Source organism: Oncorhynchus kisutch, linkage group LG7 (genome assembly GCF_002021735.2).
Source record: "Oncorhynchus kisutch isolate 150728-3 linkage group LG7, Okis_V2, whole genome shotgun sequence".
Classification (NCBI taxonomy): Eukaryota; Metazoa; Chordata; class Actinopteri; order Salmoniformes; family Salmonidae; genus Oncorhynchus; species Oncorhynchus kisutch.
In genome coordinates this window covers 49,080,821-49,102,512 of record NC_034180.2, presented here as the reverse complement: position 1 = coordinate 49,102,512, position 21,692 = coordinate 49,080,821, and the positions used below count along the sequence as shown (strand labels likewise).

General features: G+C 42.5%; 2 protein-coding genes across 2 annotated transcripts; one reads left to right on the top strand and one right to left on the bottom strand.

The window, feature by feature from the left end:
• The first annotated feature begins 1,828 nt into the window (after positions 1-1,828).
• On the top strand, positions 1,829-4,587 carry rpusd2 (RNA pseudouridine synthase domain containing 2). Its single transcript, XM_020488395.2, has 3 exons — positions 1,829-2,754; positions 2,924-3,220; positions 3,414-4,587. The coding sequence occupies exons 1-3, from the start codon at positions 2,050-2,052 to the stop codon at positions 4,191-4,193; spliced, it is 1,782 nt and encodes a 593-aa protein (XP_020343984.1). The 5' UTR covers positions 1,829-2,049; the 3' UTR covers positions 4,194-4,587.
• On the bottom strand, positions 4,521-19,674 carry disp2 (dispatched RND transporter family member 2). Its single transcript, XM_031829229.1, has 8 exons — positions 19,507-19,674; positions 12,068-12,490; positions 11,950-11,979; positions 11,421-11,544; positions 10,718-10,845; positions 10,241-10,359; positions 9,902-9,999; positions 4,521-9,527 (listed from the first exon to the last, which is right to left on the bottom strand). Exons 1-8 carry the CDS (start codon positions 19,596-19,598, stop codon positions 6,027-6,029), a joined length of 4,515 nt encoding a protein of 1,504 aa, XP_031685089.1. The 5' UTR covers positions 19,599-19,674; the 3' UTR covers positions 4,521-6,026.
• Between the last annotated feature and the right edge of the window lie 2,018 nt (positions 19,675-21,692).

Below are 21,692 nucleotides of genomic sequence, written 5' to 3'. Positions count from 1 at the left end.
TTCATCACTACTTATATTTCTGAGAGGTATCGACATGTTGAATGCACCGAGCTGTCTGTCTAAACTACTGGTACACACCTCGGACACCCATGCATACCCCAAAAGACATGCCACCAGAGGTCTCTTCACAGTCCCCAAGTCCAGGACAGGCTATGGGGGGCACACAGCACTACATAGAGCCATGAATACATGGAACTCTATTCCACATCAAGTAACTGATGCAAGCAGTAAATTTTGATTTATAAAACAGACACAAAAAACACCTTATGGAACAGCGGAGACTGAAGCAACACAAACAGAGGCACAGACACATGCATACACACACACGATAACACTCACTAAACACACACATACACATGGATTTAGTACTGTAGATATGTGGTAGTGGTGGAGTAGGAGCCTGAGGGCACAGTGTCTTGTGAAATCTGTGAATGTATTGTAATGTTTTTAAAATTGTATAAACTGCCTTAATTTTGCTGCCTTGGCAGCAGCTAATGGGGATCCATAATAAATACAAATTGAAAATACAAGTGTCAGCTACTGTCAATGACTGTATACATTATATAGAGTATGTATTCACTATATAAAGGGTATGTATACATTATATAGAGTATGTATTCACTACATAAAGGGTATGTATACATTATATAAAGGGTATGTATACACTATATAAAGGGTACGTATACATTATATAGAGTATGTATTCACTATATAAAGGGTATGTATACACTATATAAAGGGTACGTATACACTAGCTACATAAATTGTATATAAAATATACAGTATAAAGCAGATAAATGGGCAGGTCAAGAAAATCTTAAACCTTAACTGATGTCAGTTTCGTCACCGCCTGCCGTCATGACTTTGCCTTAATTCATCATCCCACATCTAGAGTTGATCTCTTGAGAGATGCTGTTCTGTGTTTTTCTTTCCAGAGGTGAGCTCTGACTGCTGTGTGGTGTGGTTACCCTTGCAGGAGGTGACTTCCATGTGGTGTGGTTGCCCTTGCAGATGGTGGTGCTGGTGCTGCAGCTATTGAGTTTTTTTTTTTTTTAGATCTCTGTCTGTCTGCTGCCTAGCAACACTTCCCATTTGCTTATTGACTAAAACTGGGCAGCAGATGAACATTATCCCAGAGGGTTGAAGAGGGTTGCCAAGGGCTTTTTGGATTAACGACTCTGTCTGTGATTGCTAAAATCGTTCATTTAAGTGCTCCCGTTTTGTATATGCATTCAAAACATCGACCCACTGTTTGTTCCTCACAGATGTCTAGCTGAAAGGTCGGCTTATTCATGTATTTCATTTTACAAAAATTAAAGGGATATGACAACCCTCATACAAATTGAGTCATCGTACCAACCAACAGGAAGATGTCTTGATAAAAGTGAACATGATTTTTTTCTTCTAATTACTGATGTGAATGCAAGTAAACATAGTCTAACCTATAAATGATTACAAGTAGTCTGTATCGGCAACAGAAAAACAACCCTTTTTACATAACGATGAGAATAGATGCAGTTTAGTCTTTATTTTTTAAATACTGAAATGATTATACAGTAATGTCATAATTTATTAATACAAATATTGTAATGAAAACGCTTGTTTGTGTGTAAATGCATGGGAAATAATGTTGTTTTATTTGAGAGAGATGGGATTGTTTGGCTTTGGGCTTTTTTTTAATACACTTTGCCTCTATCAATTTAACCATTGCCTGTATAAGAGATCAAAAATGCTATTTATTTACGTCTATGATTTTATTATGTTTTTATGTGTGAAGCATTAGGTGTGAAGCAATATTCAGTGTCAGGAGGATGAGGATATTTGATAAGGCTTTGAAACGGACTACTAACACACAGGGGCGTCATCGACGAGTGCCCGTAGTCATTTGGAAGGGAGACCCATACTTTTTGGCTGCATGTTAGGCTGCTTCAGTGAGATACGTGTGAGTAGTTTGGACACATTTTACAGATGCTTTTATTTACCTTTAATCGACAAAACAGTGATTTTTACAGAGCTCCCTAGAGAAAACGATACTCTTTCTTAAATTTGATGGTACGTTATATCAAGAACATTTTCTATGTTCTCCAAATCTTTAACAAACGCGAAATAACGCTTAATAACAGAACACTATCACGTGCTAGACCTTGCAATGCGCAATTGACAAACGTCACAAATTATAGCGATTTAATTTGTAAAGTGACAAAAGAACATACACTTTACAACTCAGTAAATGAGTTATCATCTGGCCCACGTTTGCATCAAAACCATTTTACAGTAATGTCGCATACAATGGAGTCGACAGAAATGACGAGGGTGTCAGCGGTAAATACCTCAAACACTTCAGTCAATTCTACCACAGACGAGTTGAAAGAAACTTGTAAACGTAAGAGCGAAGAGAAGGAAGACCCAGAGAAAAGTAGTCGTGGAAAGAGACGACGAGGAGGTGGGAAGAAACAACTCCGTACAGGAGAGAGATACATTCCTCCCCCTCAAAAACGCAACCCCGGCGTAAGTTTCAGCAAAGAGCATTTTGATGAAACAACATACTATTTTGAAGGAGGTCTACGCAAAGTGCGCCCATACTACTTCGACTTCAAAACGTACTGCAAGGGACGCTGGATTGGGAAAACTCTTCTCGAGGTTTTCAGCAGTGAATTCCGAGCTGAGCCGTTGGAGTACTACGTTATGGCTTCCAAACTAGGACGCATCCGACTCAATGAAACCCCAATGGATGACCTCTCTGTAACACTCAGGGTGAGTTCAATCTTTGTCTCTGACTCTGATTATGTTGGCTTGAATTAGATGGTTTCTGATTATGTTGGCTTGAATTAGATACAAGAGTCTATCTAACTTTGTCCCTAAATTGTAAAAAAAAAAATCTGTGCAGAATAAATATTGTCAGACCTGTCTTTTCCACCCTCAGAACAATGACTTCCTAAGGAATACAGTGCATCGCCATGAGCCACCTGTAGTTGGCCGGCCACTGGAGATTTTGGAAGATAATGGGGAGGTTTTGGTAGTTGACAAGCCAGCCTCGATGCCAGTTCATCCTTGTGGGCGCTTCCGTCACAACACGGTCATTTTCATCCTGGGAAAGGAACGGGGCATATGTGGCCTTCACACTGTGCACCGGTTGGATCGCCTAACATCTGGGGTGCTGCTCTTCGCCCGGACTTTGGAAGTGTCCCAGAAACTGGATGTGTTGGTGCGAGACAGACAGGTAAGACATCCTCTAGTCCAGTGTGCACCAATCAATCGAAAAGGAACATTGTGTTTCCTGATGATATTTATCCTAGAAATCTGGTCATCAGTTTGGATTAAATAGGGGCTCAAGTATAATCTCTCTGAGAGGGAACATCAAATATACATTATTACAGTTTGATATGTGACTGATAGTCTGTCATCTTTTACAGCTGGAGAAGGAGTATGTCTGTCGAGTGGAAGGGGAGTTCCCAGAGGGTGAGATCATCTGTGAGGAGCCCATCCTGGTGGTCTCCTTCAAGGTGGGACTGTGCAGAGTGCATCCTAAAGGCAAGGATTGCCGCACAGTCTTCCAAAGGCTCAGCTGGAACGGCCACTCCAGTGTAGTGCGTTGCCTCCCTCTCACTGGCCGCACTCACCAGATTCGTGTCCACCTCCAGTTCCTGGGCTACCCCATCCTCAACGACCCTGTCTATGGCTCCTCTGCTTGGGGTCCCCAAAGGGCAAAGGGAGGCCTGATGGGCATGAGCGACGATGAGCTTCTCAAAGCGATTCTGGAGGAACATCGTTTGAAGGAGAGTCTTCATCTCCTAGACATCCCAGATGAGGTACTGGTACAAGTGAGCAATGTGCAGACTGATGCTCAGACACCTCAGCCAGAGCTGTTGCCACGTGTTTGCAATTCTGTTTCAAGTAACTGTACACTGAGTGACGTAGAACAGAGTGCAATTCAGGTCCACAGCAGTCCAGCCTTACCCGGTGCAGTACCCGGACCAGCTGATGAAAATGATCAAACTGAGTCCACAGAATCTTCTCACTTAGCTGCTACAAACACGAAAGACCCTCTGTGTAGCGAGTGTAAGATTGTCCGTCCGGATCCCACCGAGAAGGAGCTCATCATGTACCTCCATGCGTTGCGCTATAAAGGACCAGACTTTGAATATTCAACTCGCCTACCTGACTGGGCCAAGGATGACTGGATTGAAGACTAAGGCACTATAGGGATGTTGTACAACAGAAGTGCAGGCAGTGTACTATGTGATGTGCCCAATAGGATGTAAAATATCACTATTGTTGTTTTGTTGAAGTGTCTTTGGACACTTGGTGAACCAAGCTCGGTTGTTAGTTCTATGGCTCACGGTTCTGTAAATCATGAATAATTCTGTTTTTAAATTGTATAATTCATTTCCCTCTGACTCACGTTAAGGGATATATTACTTTGGACCATATATTTTCCATTGGACTCTAAGCCAGGAAGATGTTTATCTAGGATTTCTTTTCAGTAGCCCTTCTAATTGAAAACCAAATAAACATTTTCATAAAGTTGGACAATGAAATTTTATTTTCATGGCATTGAATAAAACAACCCATTCTGCGGGAAAAATACACTTTTTATTATAATTATTTTTAAACTTTCCACCATGTGAAAATGAGTACAAGTACCGTGTTATCTCAGGTTTTAATAGTCATTGCAACCTTTCCGTTTTCTCTGCTCCTCAAAAGCCTAAAGTTAAGTTCTATCATTCCTTTCTATCATTCCTTTCTCTAAGGCAGGTTATTTCAAAAGCTCATCCAAGACTTATGATCACTGAGTCAGTGGTCAAAAGGGAAACCCTTTCGGATGAGACAACTTCAAAATAACCCTGCTTGTAGGCACATTTTACAATTCTTCGCATTAATTTTTGCAGTCATTTCATTAAACCCTTAATACATACATTATTCTGGGTTGTATTTTGAAACAAAAATACAACTCCACTATTGTAAAGGATAATCCCTTTCACATAAAACACATTTACATTTTCTTCATGGAAAAACGACTGTTGCAAAGATTTGGCACATGCTGCACATTGTACACCATGATCCATAGACTGCATGTGTTCTGTCAAGGCAAACACACATATATATATATTTAATCTGATGTTCCAGCAGGTGGTGAAATGTAGTGAAGGCTGCTCTGCGGATGTAGAACTACAATTTTTGATTACCCAGTCAAGCCTTAGTAGAGATCGTGTTACTCTACATAGAACAATGATTCTACATTTCTTTGAACCGTGCTGTGAAGCTGGTTATCTACAAGTCATGTTTAATGATGGAAGGAGCCACCAAGCTGGTAAAAATCACCTTTGTCAGATTCAGGCCTGCCAATACATCAGTTGGTTTCATGTACAAGACCTTCATTCTTTCATTATCAAAGGATAAGGCTCACTATATACATCTGCAGTGCATCTGCAGCTCCCTACTGTAAGTGTATATAACAGTGCTGTTCAGGTCCCCTAAATAATTAATACACACAGAATTGTCTTAAGTCACCAAATTAATGTTACATTTCTTGGCATTTGACTTTGTACAACAGCAATGAGTGTTGTACATTCTGACAGTGAAGTGGTTTACAAAAATGTTTTTTTAAATTACACACAATTTCTGATCTACTTGTAGTGATGTAACTTCCATCACTATGTTATATGTCTTGTTTTGATGGTGGGTGCGTGGAATACATAGCTCAAACAAAAGAGCCCCTTCCCTCACATCAAAAAAAAAAATGTATTTTGAAATTATTCTAGTGTTCAAATGACATTATTGTCTAAGAATCCATCCAGACTATGGATATAGATCAGGGTAATACAGTTGAATAACAAAAAGGTCAGTGATTATCTAACTTCCAGTGTGTGTCCAGCTGTGAATTTTCCAAAATGTGTAAATCCATTACAAAGAATCTTATTCACAAACGTAACATTCTGCCGTTTCTGACTGAGCTAGTCAAGCTGACAGATGATGAACCGAACACTTCTGCATGCTTAGATTAGACATATCTTTTGAAATCTAATTCAGCTTGTATCTTCCCTCTGCCCATCTCGTTTGATCCATACATCAGGCAAATCTGGTTTACTGTTTGGCAACATCACTGGTCCTTCACTCTGGCTCGTACGGCCCCTCCCACACCCCGGAGAGGCTGTCTCATACGTGGTCTCTCTCAGGGAGAGACGTAGGGTGTCTCTCTTTCCGTTAAGGTGCCCTGGTTGTGGTTCCAGTTCTCCCTCTGCTTCAATAGAAGTCTGTTGGTTTGAGGGTCCAGGTTCAATGTCACTCAGGCAAGTCTCATTGGAATCCTCTAGCCCGTCAAATGAACTCTGAGATGACAGTAGGCGTTTGTGAGGGTGATGCTTAAAGGTGCTATTAGGGGCCTCGTCCTTTGAGAGGGACGGCTGGTAAATTGTTTCTATTGTTTGACTAATGATGGTGTCCTCCATGCTTGAGGAAGAGGACAGCGATACGTTCCAGTGCTTGATGCCAGCAGACTGTCCTCTGCACGTCTTGCACAAGAGCCTTTCCTTAGCCAGGTCACCTTGAGGAGCTACTACAGGCCTTAGGGTGCTTTCTTTATATGGGGAAGAGGTCTGCAAAGCTGGGGGTGGGTGACAGCCTTTGTGGTTCCTCCCACAGAGCTCTTCACTATCTGCCTCAATGTTGCTCCTCTCCACATCCCTCCTGGGACTCAGTCCACCGAACTGGATGTCATCGGAGAGAACTGAGGGTCTGTTGGATAGCTTACTAGTACACGTGCTGTTCTCAAAGCTGTCACTCAGCTGACAGGCCAATGGCTGAAGCTCATACTGCTCGGGTTCCCTTCCGCCCTCTACCTGTCGCTGTCTTTGACGCTGATGGTTCGGGTAAAGGTAATTACCCTCGTCTTTATTGAAATTCCTTCGAACTCTTGATCTTCCAAAAGCTCCGTTTGCTGCGCAGGTTGAGGACCTAGGTTCTCCTGCTGAGCAGGAGGGCAGACTTTCAGTCCCCGGTTCAGATGAACATGGCAACATTATTTTCCCACAGTTCTTTTGAGGACCGAAAAAGCAGCATAGGGATTGGAAAAAGAAAGTGGCAAATCCACATGCTACACATTTCACCAGAAATAAGAAAATCCCCAGCTTTCTGAACAACAAGGCAGTAGTAGGGAGCATGGCAATGCCCACACAGCAGAAGGCCCCGGATCCTATTGCTACAGGACAGCTCATTCTTTTCAGAGAATGTGCAACTCTTCCAATTCTATCAGAGTGTGGAGCTGAATTATATGATATGCAGTAGTTGGCTAAAAAGTCGACAGACAGCCCAGCAGCAGCTGATATGAAGAGTGCCTCCACACCACTAAGCTGCCATTCTAGAAGGACCAGGAGGCCGATGGTGACAAAAACACTTCCTCCAACAGCAGCAGCGCCATAAATACTCAGTGGAATATTCCATGTGGTCAGAAGAAGCAAGACAAATGTTAGAGCTACAGAGAACCCAGTGACCACAAGGGTTTCTGAGCTTAGACATTGTTGTAAGTCAAATAGTGTCAACTGGCTCACAAACCACCCTTCCTTTAGTCCCAGTGGTGCGCCAGACATTTCACCATTAAACCATGACACAATATCATTATAGAAAAGGGTGGTGTGACTAAAGTTGTAGCTATAGCGGTGCGTAGTTCTAAATACCATTACCAGGGCTGCTATTCGACCATCTGCCTCAAAATGTAGGCCTCCAACCTCGGACACATAGCCCTCTGCATGCCGCTCGGCCACCATCATGCTCAGGCATTGTTCAAAAACACCCGGTGGGTAAGGAAAAGGAATATCGTTGCAGCAAAACTGTAAGGCGTCCTCACTTTCTGAGCATCGTCGGATAGACACCCAGTGTATGAGTTGCTCGACAATACAGACGTTGTCTGTTGAGCCTTCGTTTTCAGATGATGATGATGACGGTAAATAAAAACTTTGGTTTTGAACTCTTCCGCACAAGTCTCTCAACCACACCTGAGCCTCTGGGCTACTCATGTTAAACTCTGGATCCATAACTAAAGATCCGTTGCTTTTCGGATCAAAGTGATTGCCGTTATCAGTTGGGATGACTCCCCAAACAAGAGTCAATGTAATGAGCTTGTCCTCCCCGTTCACCAGCCGTTCAAACATGAATTGGTGGCGATATTCAGCGTCATATCTTTCAAAGGGATGGCTAGAGCGGAATAACTGAGTTGCCCTGTTGTCTAAAGTGGGTAGTCTCATACCAGGGTCTACAACTGAGATGTATGTTCCTCCTGCGGCCAACACTGCGAACCAGCAGACCCAAATGTATCTGAACTTGACCACTCCACATGGGAGGATTTTCAGGAAAAGTAAATTGGAGGTGTCGGACAGTCCTCGCTTCAACCCTCGTAGCTTCTGACCCAAGGTGAAGAGGCACCGCTTTCGTGAGCTTGTGTCCCAGAACCCGCCAATATTTTTCGTGCAGCAAGGCTTCCATGCCTGTGCAGTAACAGAGGCTGAGGCAGGCACAGTGTAGCGCTCGCGTAATATGAGCGAGCTGGGCAGCCACGCAAGGGCGGAAAAAGTACAGATTAAGGAAGCTGTTCCCAGGTACACAGCAAAGCATCTGACTGCCGTGATGCTGCTCAGGAACCCAGAGAAGAACGTGGCACTAGAAGTTAGGCCTGATGCCAATATCAAATATCCAACCTCTTGGAGAACTCTATTGACTCTTATCTCTAGAGAAACGGGTGGATTCTGGGATAGTTGTAGATTCCAGAAATCAATGAAAGTGAAGGCGTGGTTAGAACAACTACCAAACAGGATGAAAGCTGAAGCTAAGTTGAGGAAAGGGAAGAATGTCAGCTGAAAAACCACTTTGTAGAAGAAATAGGAAGTCAAGAGAGAACCCACAATTGCAACTAAAGACAGAGCTGATAGGAAAAGAGACTGCAAATAAAGGGCTATGGTGAGGAACAGCGAAACTACAGCCAGAACAGGGTAGATGGAGTCCCTAGCCAGGTAATACTTGAAAAGCTTTTGCTTGATGCCTAGGTCCATTCCTGTAATAGTAGTGTTCTTGTATGTAAGCTCACGACCTTCAAGGCTGTTCATGTATATCTCCATCAAGTGATCTCCTTTTTCAACCGGTAGAAACAGGAGACTATATTTCAGTGAGGGGACCTGATATTCTATTGTCTGTGGCCCTAGGAAGTCCTTATCAACCAGGTAATGCAATATCTGGAATACGGCACGAGAGTGTTTGCACCGAGTCGGCACAGATGCACAGTTGCCTTGCGAGCCCCTCTCTGCGCAATATGCCACCAGCCTTCCATCGTGGTAGTATGGGGCGCAATAGCGTAGTAGACTCAGACTCTCTGACACTTGCACAGAGGTCAGGCTGAGACAGGATGAGGCATTGCTGAGAAGTGCCAAGTAGTTTCCCAGTGACCAACTTGGACAGCATCCGCCCCTGATTAGGGCACCGTCCACTTCCAATCGGATATGTTGCTTGCAGAGATCTTGGAAGTGGGGTTGTGAACGAATCTGAAACATGGAGAAGAGAAGTTTGGCAGTTACACACTTCTGTTGACTTATTCTCCCTCTACCCATGGCAAAATCAATGTAATTGATGTTCCATATATCTTTTTACCACAAGAGTAAATTGAAATGGACAGATTTTATAGCAACTTTTCACATAACTTATTTCCATCTACCAGCTAATGGGGATCAATAACACCTTTTTTTGTGCTCTTTCAAATACATATAAATGTTTTAAGATGTGCGCTATCAGTGCCTGCCAAGTTCTGTAGCCCAGAAAGGTATTTGATTGAGTTGGCTCCCTGATTTCGTGGTCTGGTTGGTAATGCTGGATATATGGCATATATGATATATGATGTTTAAGATGCACGAAGACCTACCCTGGCCTGCTCCATCTCGCACATGGAGTAGATCGCCTTCAGGCTCCAAAGACTGGCAGAGTTTCCAGAGCGGAAGACAAGCTGGGCATAGCGTTCTCCTGTGATGTCACAGATGGAGTCAAGAACATGGCACCCCTAAACAAAGACTGTCCTCAGTCTTCACTTACAAAATTGTATCTAGAGGGATTGCTTATGTTTTGCTCATAACTGAAAGTGAACACTGGAATGATGAACTAGCTCGTCAATACCTAGATTTTTGATTGATACATTTTGGGTATGTTTCCTGCTACATTTTTAGGAACATTTCTCTAGTAGCAGAGAGACATGTTAGTAGCCTACCTGGAGCATCACAGAGGAATGTGTCTTGGGCCGAATCCCTGTCTAGCATTCTTTTAGACCGTTGCCTGGACGACTGTTCCTGGCTCCCACCGGCATCCCCTCCGCTACCATCTCCATAGCTTCATAAAATAAACATGAACACAACAAAATTATACATGAGACATCTAGACAATTCATATCAATCACACAGGCAATAGCTAAATCAGTACCCCACGCAACAATGGACATATGGACTCCCTATACAATTATCCAGCATTTTTTAATCGTAGCTATACTATATCATGTGCAAGTGTAACCCTGTTCCATCTCTATCGTGCCTCTGAACTGAAAGATGCCAAATTGTAGCCTGTTTTAGTGAGTAATTATAATCTGGGGCTGAGTGAACGCAATGTCCCATGGTTCTACTCTGTTGTGGCAGCCATTTTGTGCAGGGCTCTCTGTGTGTGGTGGAGAGCTCCTCCGGTTTTAGCACAGTACCTCCCAGCTGTCTTGTCTTTGAGGTGTTGCGGTATCAGAGACAGTGTGTTTCCAGGCCCTGTGTTCTGTTGAAGCTTGGCTAAGGCAGACTGTCGCACCCCGATGTATGTCCCTCGAGGCTCAAACCCCTGCATTAAAAACATAAAAGTCAACGGAATCTGACGACAGCCGAAGCAGGAAAACAATGCACTGAATTAATTTACATGAGAAATATGTACGCCTAATGCTGACTGTTTGGCCTACAGTAGGTGAATGAAGACTGATTAGATGCTAAGGTTTAGTGACATACTATAATGGATGCTTTGAAAATTGATAGTAACATTGTACATGCAGTGTTGATTGATATAACGTTGTCTTCAATATTCTTCCAGATTATTTTTTTTACCCTGGTCTCTGCCATGGTCATTACATGTTGATCGCCATGAGTTTAACTGTACACATTTATTACACACATGGTAATTCAATTTGTTTATTTAACTATTCTTGACTGTTCATTATACCTGCAATTGCACTGATATGGCTACACTTGTATTTCTTGAGCTGACAAGATGAAATGTTTTGAGAGATCTGCCGGGTCTACTTTATTTACGACAGCTTTTCAAGAGGCAGGAACGAGCTAAAAAATAAAAGGGGTTTACAGTAGCATTCGGTTTGACAGAAAGTTGGCAGAGAACGCGACAGTGCTGCAGAGAGAGGCACTCACCATGAGCGGGTCAGAGAAGTCTGGCAGGGGACCAATCAACAGGCCGGCTAGGGAACATCCCAGGAGGGCCGCTGCACACCCGACGAGCACCGCCAGAGGATACCTCACTACCACCTGGGAGTAACTGTCAAGAAAATGCCACAGGAAAAGAGGATCTCAGTGACACTTATCTCTAATGGGCTTTGCATAGTTAAAGGACTGTACTGTGTGTCTCACTTGGTGGGTGTGCTAGGAAAGTCTCATGGTTCAAGTATTTTTCAGGTAAGTACAACATTTAACATTAAATTTCAAAACATTGGTCACCAGTACTCATATTTTGAGTTATGCAATGCTATTGTGAGCTTACGACCATGTTGTATAGCTTAATGAAATACTATTTTGAGCTTAGAACCATGTTGTATAGCTAACTTAAAGACTAAAAATATATTTTTGTCCTAATTACTGCCATGCACTGTGCACATTAAGGATGCAATGGAAATTGTAGGTCATTTTGCTGTTACACAATCATCTTGTTGTCGTGGATACTGACTTTCTAGGGATCCAGTAGAGTCCGTCATCCCTAAAATAGACAAATAATTCTGCGTCATTGACCTTTTTATAATTTTTGCATGATAATTATGCTTGTGTACAGCATATGGAATACAGACCTGACTGTGACCACATGATGCTGTTTGGACTTCTGGGTGCCACCGCCGTCATGGGAACCGTGCAGCCAGTGGCAGCGGACAGCGTTGTGACAGGAAGGAACATGGGAGGGGCTGCAGCTGCGACCCGTCTTGACAGCGCTTGTCGAGCAGTCGGTGTGAGGAGGACCCACAGTGATTGGATGCGACTCCAGACAGGCTTTGCCTTTGATTGGCTTGTGATGGCCACAACAGTGACATTGTCGGTGCTGCTGTGAATGGTAGGTGCATCCCTGGGAGACTTGGTGGTAGAGCTGGGAGGAGGTGGAGGAGGAGGGTCTGGGGAGGCTGCAGCTGTCAGACTGGTCCCCTTCGGTTTGAATCCGAGTGGCCTGGGCCTCCGGGCACACACTGTCAGGAGGACACAGTGACACCTCCGGTATCTCACTGTGAAAAGACAGAGGGGGGGAAAGTGTATTTATTTATAACCCCTACGGTTGCAGTGTTTGTCATTGTCAAATGTACACCAGAATTTTCGATAATCAATGTTTCAGCTCAGTGGCTTCCCCGGCTGCAACAATTTTTTACTAAGCCTTGAGTAGGTAAACCTAATGAATCGTGTAAGGGGGGACTTCCAATGTATTGTTGCGTTGTTGCTTGAAACCCAATTTGGCAAACCAAATGAATTAGGTAAGGAATGACACCTAAAGTATTGTTTCGTTGCTCGAAGGCCCAATTAGTCCAAGAGATGCTCCATCTGCCCTGTCTGTGTTTCAACATCCAAAAGAGAGTCCTGTTGATGGAGACTGCAGTGGATCTGATGAAGAATGACTCCTGTTTATGGAAGAAGTACATTGCACAGATGTTATGGGTTAAGTTATGTGCTTTTCTTCCTCATGTTTTCTCTAAAGAACAGGACATAGACTATACACAATGACACTCTGCTGACTATCAGCGAGAGAGAGCTGACTACTTGCGTTAGGCCTAATGACAAGTAACGTTTAGAAATCGGAATCCTTATTTACCGAACTGTAAGTAATATTAAATTCCCGTTATTACAATACTCTATAGCAGGGGTATTCAACTCTGAACGTACGAGGTTCGGAGACAGCTGGTTTTCTGTTCCAACTGATAATTAATTGCACCCACCTCGTGTCCCAGGTCTAATTAAGAGGGGAACAATGACAAAATGCAGTGGAACTGACTTCGGGGTCCAGAGTTGAGTTTGCGGGCTCGATAGTATGACTGAATTAAACAAGGCAACAGTAAACATGTCATCCCCCAACGAATGATGCAACGTCCCCCCTTGGGCCAATTGAGATATCACATGTGACTAATACATTTCAGTTCATTACTATAGCTCCCGCCTTGGGCCAATTGAGATATCGCATGTGACTAATACATTTCAGTTCATTACTATAGCTCCCGCCTTGGGCCAATTGAGATATCGCATGTGACTAATACATTTCAGTTCATTACTACAGCTCCCGCCTTGGGCCAATTGAGATATCGCATGTGACTAATACATTTCAGTTCATTACTACAGCTCCCGCCTTGGGCCAATTGAGATATTGCATGTGACTAATACATTTCAGTTCATTACTACAGATCCCGTCTTGGGCCAATCAGTGTATTTTAACAAAAAATGCCGGATCTCGATGGCAAGACTCATCCATCATTCACCCAAGTTTAGTCAAAATTGGCCCAGTGCTGTCTGAGATATTGCGTGTGACAAACGGAAACATATCCACAGTCCCCTCCCCGATTTCATTGTGGGGGACAACCAGACATTTATGCACAGTCTAATTTCTCCAGTTAAAGGGTCAAATGACGTTATGGGTTGTTTTCCCAGACCTGGTCGTCTGGGTGGACTGAGACGCCACTTCTTTGATCCCCATCACCTCATCGCCAAGGCGACGGGGTAAGTAAACAGAGAGCAGTACTTGAGGGCTTTATTTGCATTTCCAACCACCGGGGGAGAGATAGGTGGGCAGCAAATTCATCACAACTCGACTGTGTGCCATTGGGCATTTCAAAATGTCGCTGTTTTAAGAATAATAAAAAAGGGTCTAAAGATGTATCGGTCTCTTAAAAGAGTGGAGTCAATTTCTCAAACCTTCGTAGTGGTTCCACTCAAATCACCCCGTCAAGATGACCATTTTTGGCAGGGGGAAAAAATATGTTGCTGTTGGGTGGCTGATGCGTCACCAGCTTGCTTCTGAACTTACTCAGCTGAAAGCACTATTTATTTGCTGTCCAATTAGAAGTTGCCATGTAACCCTCAGCTGACACATCACAAGCTGCGCAGAGCACTGACGGCAGCATGATGGGGGCTTCTGTGCTAACAGCAGGTGCTGCCCACTGCACTCCTTAGGACTGTGTTACTGCAGTGGTAAACTCTGGTATTCACTGCTTCTCATTGACCACTTTTAATAGAGCTAGGTCATGCTTGCAAAGCTAGGCAATTAGTGGATCCAGTTCATTATCGAACAGAGCAGTTACAAAAAATATCTCCTGCTGGGTGTTACGAGCCCCCTGCATGCAAGCTACGTAATCAAACAACAATCGCCTGAGATATTGCCAATCTCTCAAATATGATTTGACATGGGAAATGTTCTATCAAAGGTTGATATGACATTGTATTTCAGTCTAAACAGGGTGTTACTATTCTGATACTCTGCTACATTGCATTCGTGTCATACTGTCGGCCAGCACCACCCTCGATGGAACAGCGCTGTGCATTTTGCTAAACGTTGATATTACATCGTATTTAGGTCTAAAGGTGCTTTCATGTTTGGCCCCCCGTACTACTACGGGTGGCCTGTTTAATGATTTTATGGAGATGGAATTAGCAAGCACGTTGTTCATGAGGGAACCATCTCAGGGTTTGTCCTTTGTTTGAACCCACACGATGTACCGGGGGGGTCGTGTTCAGTAGTAGCATACACCATAGCAAAACGTTCATGATCTCCCGCCATCTTAAGGTGTGTATGATGTGGAGTAACATGCAGAAATACATTGGTGTCCGAAGTGGGATTCTCTGCTTACTAGGTTTCACATCATTCAACCACTCTATTTGGTTTCACATCATTCAACCACTCTATTTGGTTTCACATCATTCAACCACTCTATTTGGTTTCACATCATTCAACCACTCTATTTGGTTTCACATCATTCAACCACTCTATTTGGTTTCACATCATTCAACCACTCTATTTGGTTTCACATCATTCAACCACTCTATTTGGTTTCACATCATTCAACCACTCTATTTGGTTTCACATCATTCAACCACTCTATTTGGTTTCACATCATTCAACCACTCTATTTGGTTTCACATCATTCAACCACTCTATTTGGTTTCACATCATTCAACCACTCTATTTGGTTTCACATCATTCAACCACTCTATTTGGTTTCACATCATTCAACCACTCTCTTGGTTTTACATCATTTAACCACTCTCTTGGTTTCACATCATTTAACCACTCTCTTGGTTTAAGATCATTTAACCACTCGCCTAATTATTATGATGCATTTGGTACTTCTCATGCAGAATTGAATATTGATTGTTGTGGTTGGTTTTTGTTGGCTAATGAGTAAGCATGCATCTGATGCATCATGGGGAAGTTTGACAAGGGTACCTGAGTGTCAGTGGTTGCATATCATCAGGGAGAGTGGGATATGCAACAACAACAAAAAACATCTACAATTCACAAGTGTTTTAATACACACTTGTACATGTATCAAATCGGACAAAATGTATTTTAAAATGTATTTTAAAATGTATTTTAAAATGTATTTTATATGTAACAGCTCTATCCATTTGCAAAAAAAAAAACAGGTTTGGAAAGGCACTGCATAGAGGTGTGCAAGAGATGCTACACTGACAACAGGATCTTTCAACTATTACTTCCAGCTTTGTCACTCCCTCCTCCAGTGTCAATAACAGGAGTCTGGCTTATTGTTATGAAAAGGACAGAAAAGTATTTGTATGTGCCTTTTCTGACCAATATACTGAACAAAAATATAAACTCAACAGTTTTGATGATTTTACTGAGTCACAGTTTCATATAAGAAAATCAGTCAATTGAAATAAATTCATTAGGCCCTAATCTATGGATTTCCCAGGACTGGGCAGGGGCGCAGCCATGGGTGGGCCTGGGAGGACATAGGCCCACCCAGTTCGGCGCAAGGCCCACCCATTGGGGATCAAGGCCCAGCCAAACACAATTCGTTTTTCACCACAAACAGGCTTTATTACAAACAGAAATACTCCTCAGTTTCATCAGCTGTCCTGGTGGCTAGTCTCAGATGATCCCGCAGGTGAAGAAGACAGATGTGGAGGTCCTGGGCTGACGTGGTTACACGTGGTCTGCAGTTGTGAGGCCTAAAACGGCGTTGGAGGCGGCTTATGGTAGAGAAATTAACATTCAATTCTCTGGCAACTGCTCTGATGGACATGCCTGAAGTCATCATGCCAATTGCACGCTCCCTCAAAACTTGAGACATCTGTGGCATTGTGTTGTGTGACAAAACTGCACATTTTAGAGTGGCATTTTATTGTCCCCAGCATAAGGTGCACCTGTGTAATGATCATGCTGTTTAATCAGCTTCTTGATATGCCACACCTGTCAGGTGGATGGATTATCTTGGCAAAGGAGAAATGCTCACTAACAGGGATGTAAACAAATCTGTACACAAAATTTGAGAGAAATAAGCTTTTTGTGCTTTAATGGGACATTTCTGGGATATTTTTTTTCAGCTTATGAAACATGGGACCAACACTTTACATACTGCATTTCTATTTCTGTTCACTGTAGTTGTTTTTTTTTGCATTATGAAACACAATTTTCCATATGGCAGACACATGGTCTATGATGCTCATCTTCCCATATGGCAGACACATGGTCTATAATGCTCATCTTTCCATATGGCAGACACATGGTCTATGATGCTCAGCTTTCTTGTCCTCGGTGACCTCTGGAGAAGAAAAAAAACGGACACCTCCCCCCCTGAATATTAAGTTGAATATTAACTTAAAGCAGAGTTGCCCAACTGGCGGCCAGCGGGGCCAGTCATTTTGTTTGTTGGCTGTCTTAAACGGGTACTACGAGATTCTGGCAGTTAAGTTGCAGAGTTCCAGTCGTTGCACTAATGCTAGTTAATTAACATTAGCTTGCGAAACTAACTCTAAATTCCTTCATACTGCAGACAGACATATAAAAATGGTTAATCTGACAGAATCTCACATTATCCCTTTATTGACCTTCCTTTTCGTAACCTCGTAACCTCCCAAGATGCACCGATAGCACAAATCTCAACAAAAATACTTCTACGTAGAACATTTAGGGCCAGTTACCCAGGCACAAATTAGGCCTGGTGCTGGACTGCAGGACTAGTTTTAATCTGTGTTGGAGAAACCGGACATGAGTATTATTCCCTGTTAATTGTTTTTAAGTGTTTATCCAATAGTTCCCTAATCCACAAGTCAAACCAATTCATCAGTATGTTGAGAGAATTATTTGTATCTAACCATAGCTATTACATGAAGTACTGTAATACACTTCAGACCAAAAGTATGTGGACACCGTCTCGTCAAACATCTCATTCCAAAAGCATAGGCTTTAATATAGAGTTGGTCCCCCCTTTCCTTCTATAACAGCCTCCACTCTTCTGGGAAGGCTTTCCACTAGATGTTGGAACATTTCTGTGGGGACTTGCTTCCATTCAGCCACAAGAACATTAGTGAGGTCGGGCAATGATGTTGGGCGATTAGGACTAGCTTGCAGTCGGCATTCCATTTCATCCCAAAAGTGTTTGATGGGGTTGAGGTCAGGGCTCTGTGCAGGCCAGTCACACTGATCACGACAAACAATTTCTGTATGGATCTCACTTTGTGCATGGGGCATTGTCATACTGAAACAGGAAAGAGCCTTCCCCAAACTGTTGCCACAAAGTTGGAAACAGAATCGTCTAGAATGTCATTGTACGCTGTAGCATTAAGATTTTCCTTCACTGGAACTAAGAGGCCTAGCCCGAACATTGAAAAACAGCCCCAGATCATTATTCCTCATCCACCAAACTTTACAGTTAGCACTATGCATTCGGGCAGGTAGCGTTCTCCTGGCATCCACCAAACTCAGATTAGTCCGTCGGACCGCCAGATGGTAAAGCGTGATTCATCACTCCAGAGAACGCATCTCCACTCTTCTATAGAAGAGCGGCTGCTCAGCCATGGAAACCCATTTCATGAAGCTCTAGATGAACAGTTATTGTGCTGACGTTGCTTCTAGAGGCAGTTTGGAACTCCGTAGTGAGTGTTGCAACCGAGAACAGATGATTTTTCAGCACTCTGCGGTCCTGTTCTGTGAGCTTGTGTGGCTTACCACTTTGCGGCTGAGCCGTTGTTGCTCCTAGACGTTTCCACTTCACAATAACAGCACTTACAGTTGAACGGGGAAGCAGGAAGCAGGAAGCAGAAATTTGATGAACTGACTTTTTGGAAAGATGGCATCTTGTAACGGTACCACGTTGAAAGTCACTGAGCTCTTCAGTAAGGCCATTCTACTGCCATTGTTTGTCTATGGAGATTACATGGCTGTGTGCTCGATTTAATACACCTGTCAGCAACGGGTGTGGCTGAAATAGCCGAATCCACTAATTTGAGGGAAGTTTCCAAATACTTTTGTATATATAGTGTATGTCCAATGTTGATGGCTAAACTAAAGCAGGGGCAATGTAGTGACTATTAGTTATCTATCAAAAAACTGGCACGGTGGAGTTTTGCCCAGTGGATTTGTGGTTTCCCCTGGGCTGACCCTACAGTAGGCTATTGTGTCAGCAATGTCGTATGCATATCTGCATTATGCTGACTTGGGAGAGCACAGAGTGAGTGTGTAGCTGAGGAATACCAGATATCTCTGGATCCCGGGAGATTGCCTATTGAAGTGAATGTTAATTGTGGATTGGGTGAATTGACTGCCACACTCAACCTGTTATTGGACTGTAACATTTCAATTCAACATACTCTGGGGAGAGATTGGCTGCTATTGTACAGCATTTGAAAACACATTTTACAAATACAAATCAATGTATCTCTCACCCACCAAAAAAAACAGTAAATGAAAGATGGACTTCTTCCTGTTTAGTCTGCTCTTGATTTACAATTCATGTAAGCAGTGGCACATTTGTACATTATAATAAATACAATATTGAAGAATAGGACTCTGGGAAATCCATAAAATGTATTGCTGTGGTCATCAAGTGCTTACAAATACAAAGAACATTGATATTCATTGACAGACAGATGGATATAGCCTACACTGACATAACGGCAATAATGGCTGGACAAAACACCAATACAAATGTATATTTAATGATGCAGAGGAATAATTTAACAGCCGACAAGACAAACACCGTTCTTTTTCTTTGAGGGGAACAGAGAACGAAAGGCTACGTACCTTTGAAATGTCTCCCTTGCAGGTCTTTCAGTTCTTGGCGAATCCATGACTATAGCGTCTGCGCGCTCATCGGTGATAGAGCAAGTATCCATTCTATCAGTTACTTTTCTCCTGTCGGAAATTTCCAACTGGGAAATTGAGGGATTCAGCCTCGTGTTTACTACTTGGAATAGTAAGATCTGTTATATTGTACAACGGCAAAAGGGATGGATGGATGTTTGAGTAACCTATCTGCTAAAGCCTGGTTTGCTATTGGTCGACGTGTTGTGATGAGCTCTTCTGCTGTTGAGGAGAAGTTTAGATGACCGTGAATAGCACGGGCGCTGTTCAATTGAGGGTGGTGCTGGCCTATACAGTATGACACGGATACAATGTATCGACAATATTGCCTGCATTGTTTTGATTCGTGCGTAGCCCGCTATTCAAAACAATATCTGTTAAATTTTTCTCCTCTTCTTAAATCTATTATTTACCTTTATATAGAAAGCTGGCAGAATGCCATGAATCTGTAAGTCTGAATAATTTATTGTGAATAATACAGTATCAAATCAAATTTGATTGGTAACATCCACATATTTAGCAGATCTTATTGCTGGTGTAGCGAAATGTTTGTATTGTCACATAACTAGCCTATATAACGGGCAACTATCATTTTAGATTAGATTGGCCGAAGCAATCGTTATATTACACCGTTTTGGTTCAAATACAATACAGAAGACTAAATAAGCTACACCTATTTTTTGTATTTATTATTGTGGCCCCAGAGGGTTAGATTTGGGAAATACTCTTAGTTTTGCTTCCAAATAGAATTACAGTACTCCATGAATTAAAGTTTAGCTCCAGCTCATATTTTAGAGCCGTTCCCTAATTTACCGTCACTGTAGGCATCAGGTGACGACGCTCTTCTGCTGATTAACACTCTGCTGTTCTTTTAATGCAGACAGATAATGCACCTGGGACCCGAGAGGGAGCGAGTCTGCTCCTCCTTCGGTTACTCTTCATAAAGACATCACGCAGGCTCCTCTGGTGAATGATCAGTGGCACGCCAGCTGGTTTGTGTCTACATATGAATCATAATGCAGACACCTCGTCGTCATCATTGATCCCATTAGTATTGGCTGGAGGAAAGAACAATGGTGTGTTTTTTTTCTTTTTTTACACTCAGAGGCAACCATTGGAAAAATTGGTTGAAAATACCAACGTATTCTGAAATCATCCTTTATCAACAACTTGACTATGTGTCAAAACATTTAGATGATCCAAGCAAGCAGATCCTTTTCTAGAGAAACCATTACTTTTTTTGTTAGCTAGCGATTTTAGTTTTGACTATAACATTTTAAATATGCCTACAGAGTAGCATATTATGTCAAGAACCCATTGATGTATCTCACATTTAGATGTACATGTTCCAAACAGTCCCCTTTTTTTTCTTTCGAGAAACAATCAATTAGCTCCAAAGAAATTCTGAGGTTATTGACTTAATAACATTTGAAACATGGCATTTCGCTCTTAAGATAAATCTATGCAAGTTCGAGTAGTCTATATGACAAGATACTTAAGTAGGCCTACAGATGCACAGTACTCAGAATGAGCTTCAATCTGCCCATTGCCATTGGATTTTCACATGACAGATTTAACACTGGGTTTAGCATCTATATTGTACTTTATCTACTGTACATTCAGTCTGTAAATAAGCTGTGAGGGTTGATCATGAAGCGTTGAGGCTAATGCCGCTACAGCCTCAGCCCGCCTATAGCTTTGTCTACTCTGTATTAAGGTTGGACGTGAAACGACACCCATGGTAATTTCCTGTGGCAGATTTCTTCTCAGTGAGTAGTGATGCGAGCGAAAATGGTTTATTTATGTCCTGGATACAGCTCAAGACGGAGCGGAAAGATTTCCCTAATAAGGGATACAAGAGGTTCCCAAAGGCAAGATGTTGCTTATGAACACGAGATAGGAAGATAAAGCGCCAGGAGTATTATTAAAAGGCATGCTATGAGAATTGTGACGATTGTTCCCAAATGAGCAACAAGATATATTTTATATTTCAGTAAGGGAAGTGTGAACTGTGAACAATATTTCACAATGAATCATCACATCTGACCTTCAGTCTAGGATAGAGAGTAATGGTTAATAATTCAACTGTTCCATTTTTAATACCATTAGACATATAGTTAGCTAAA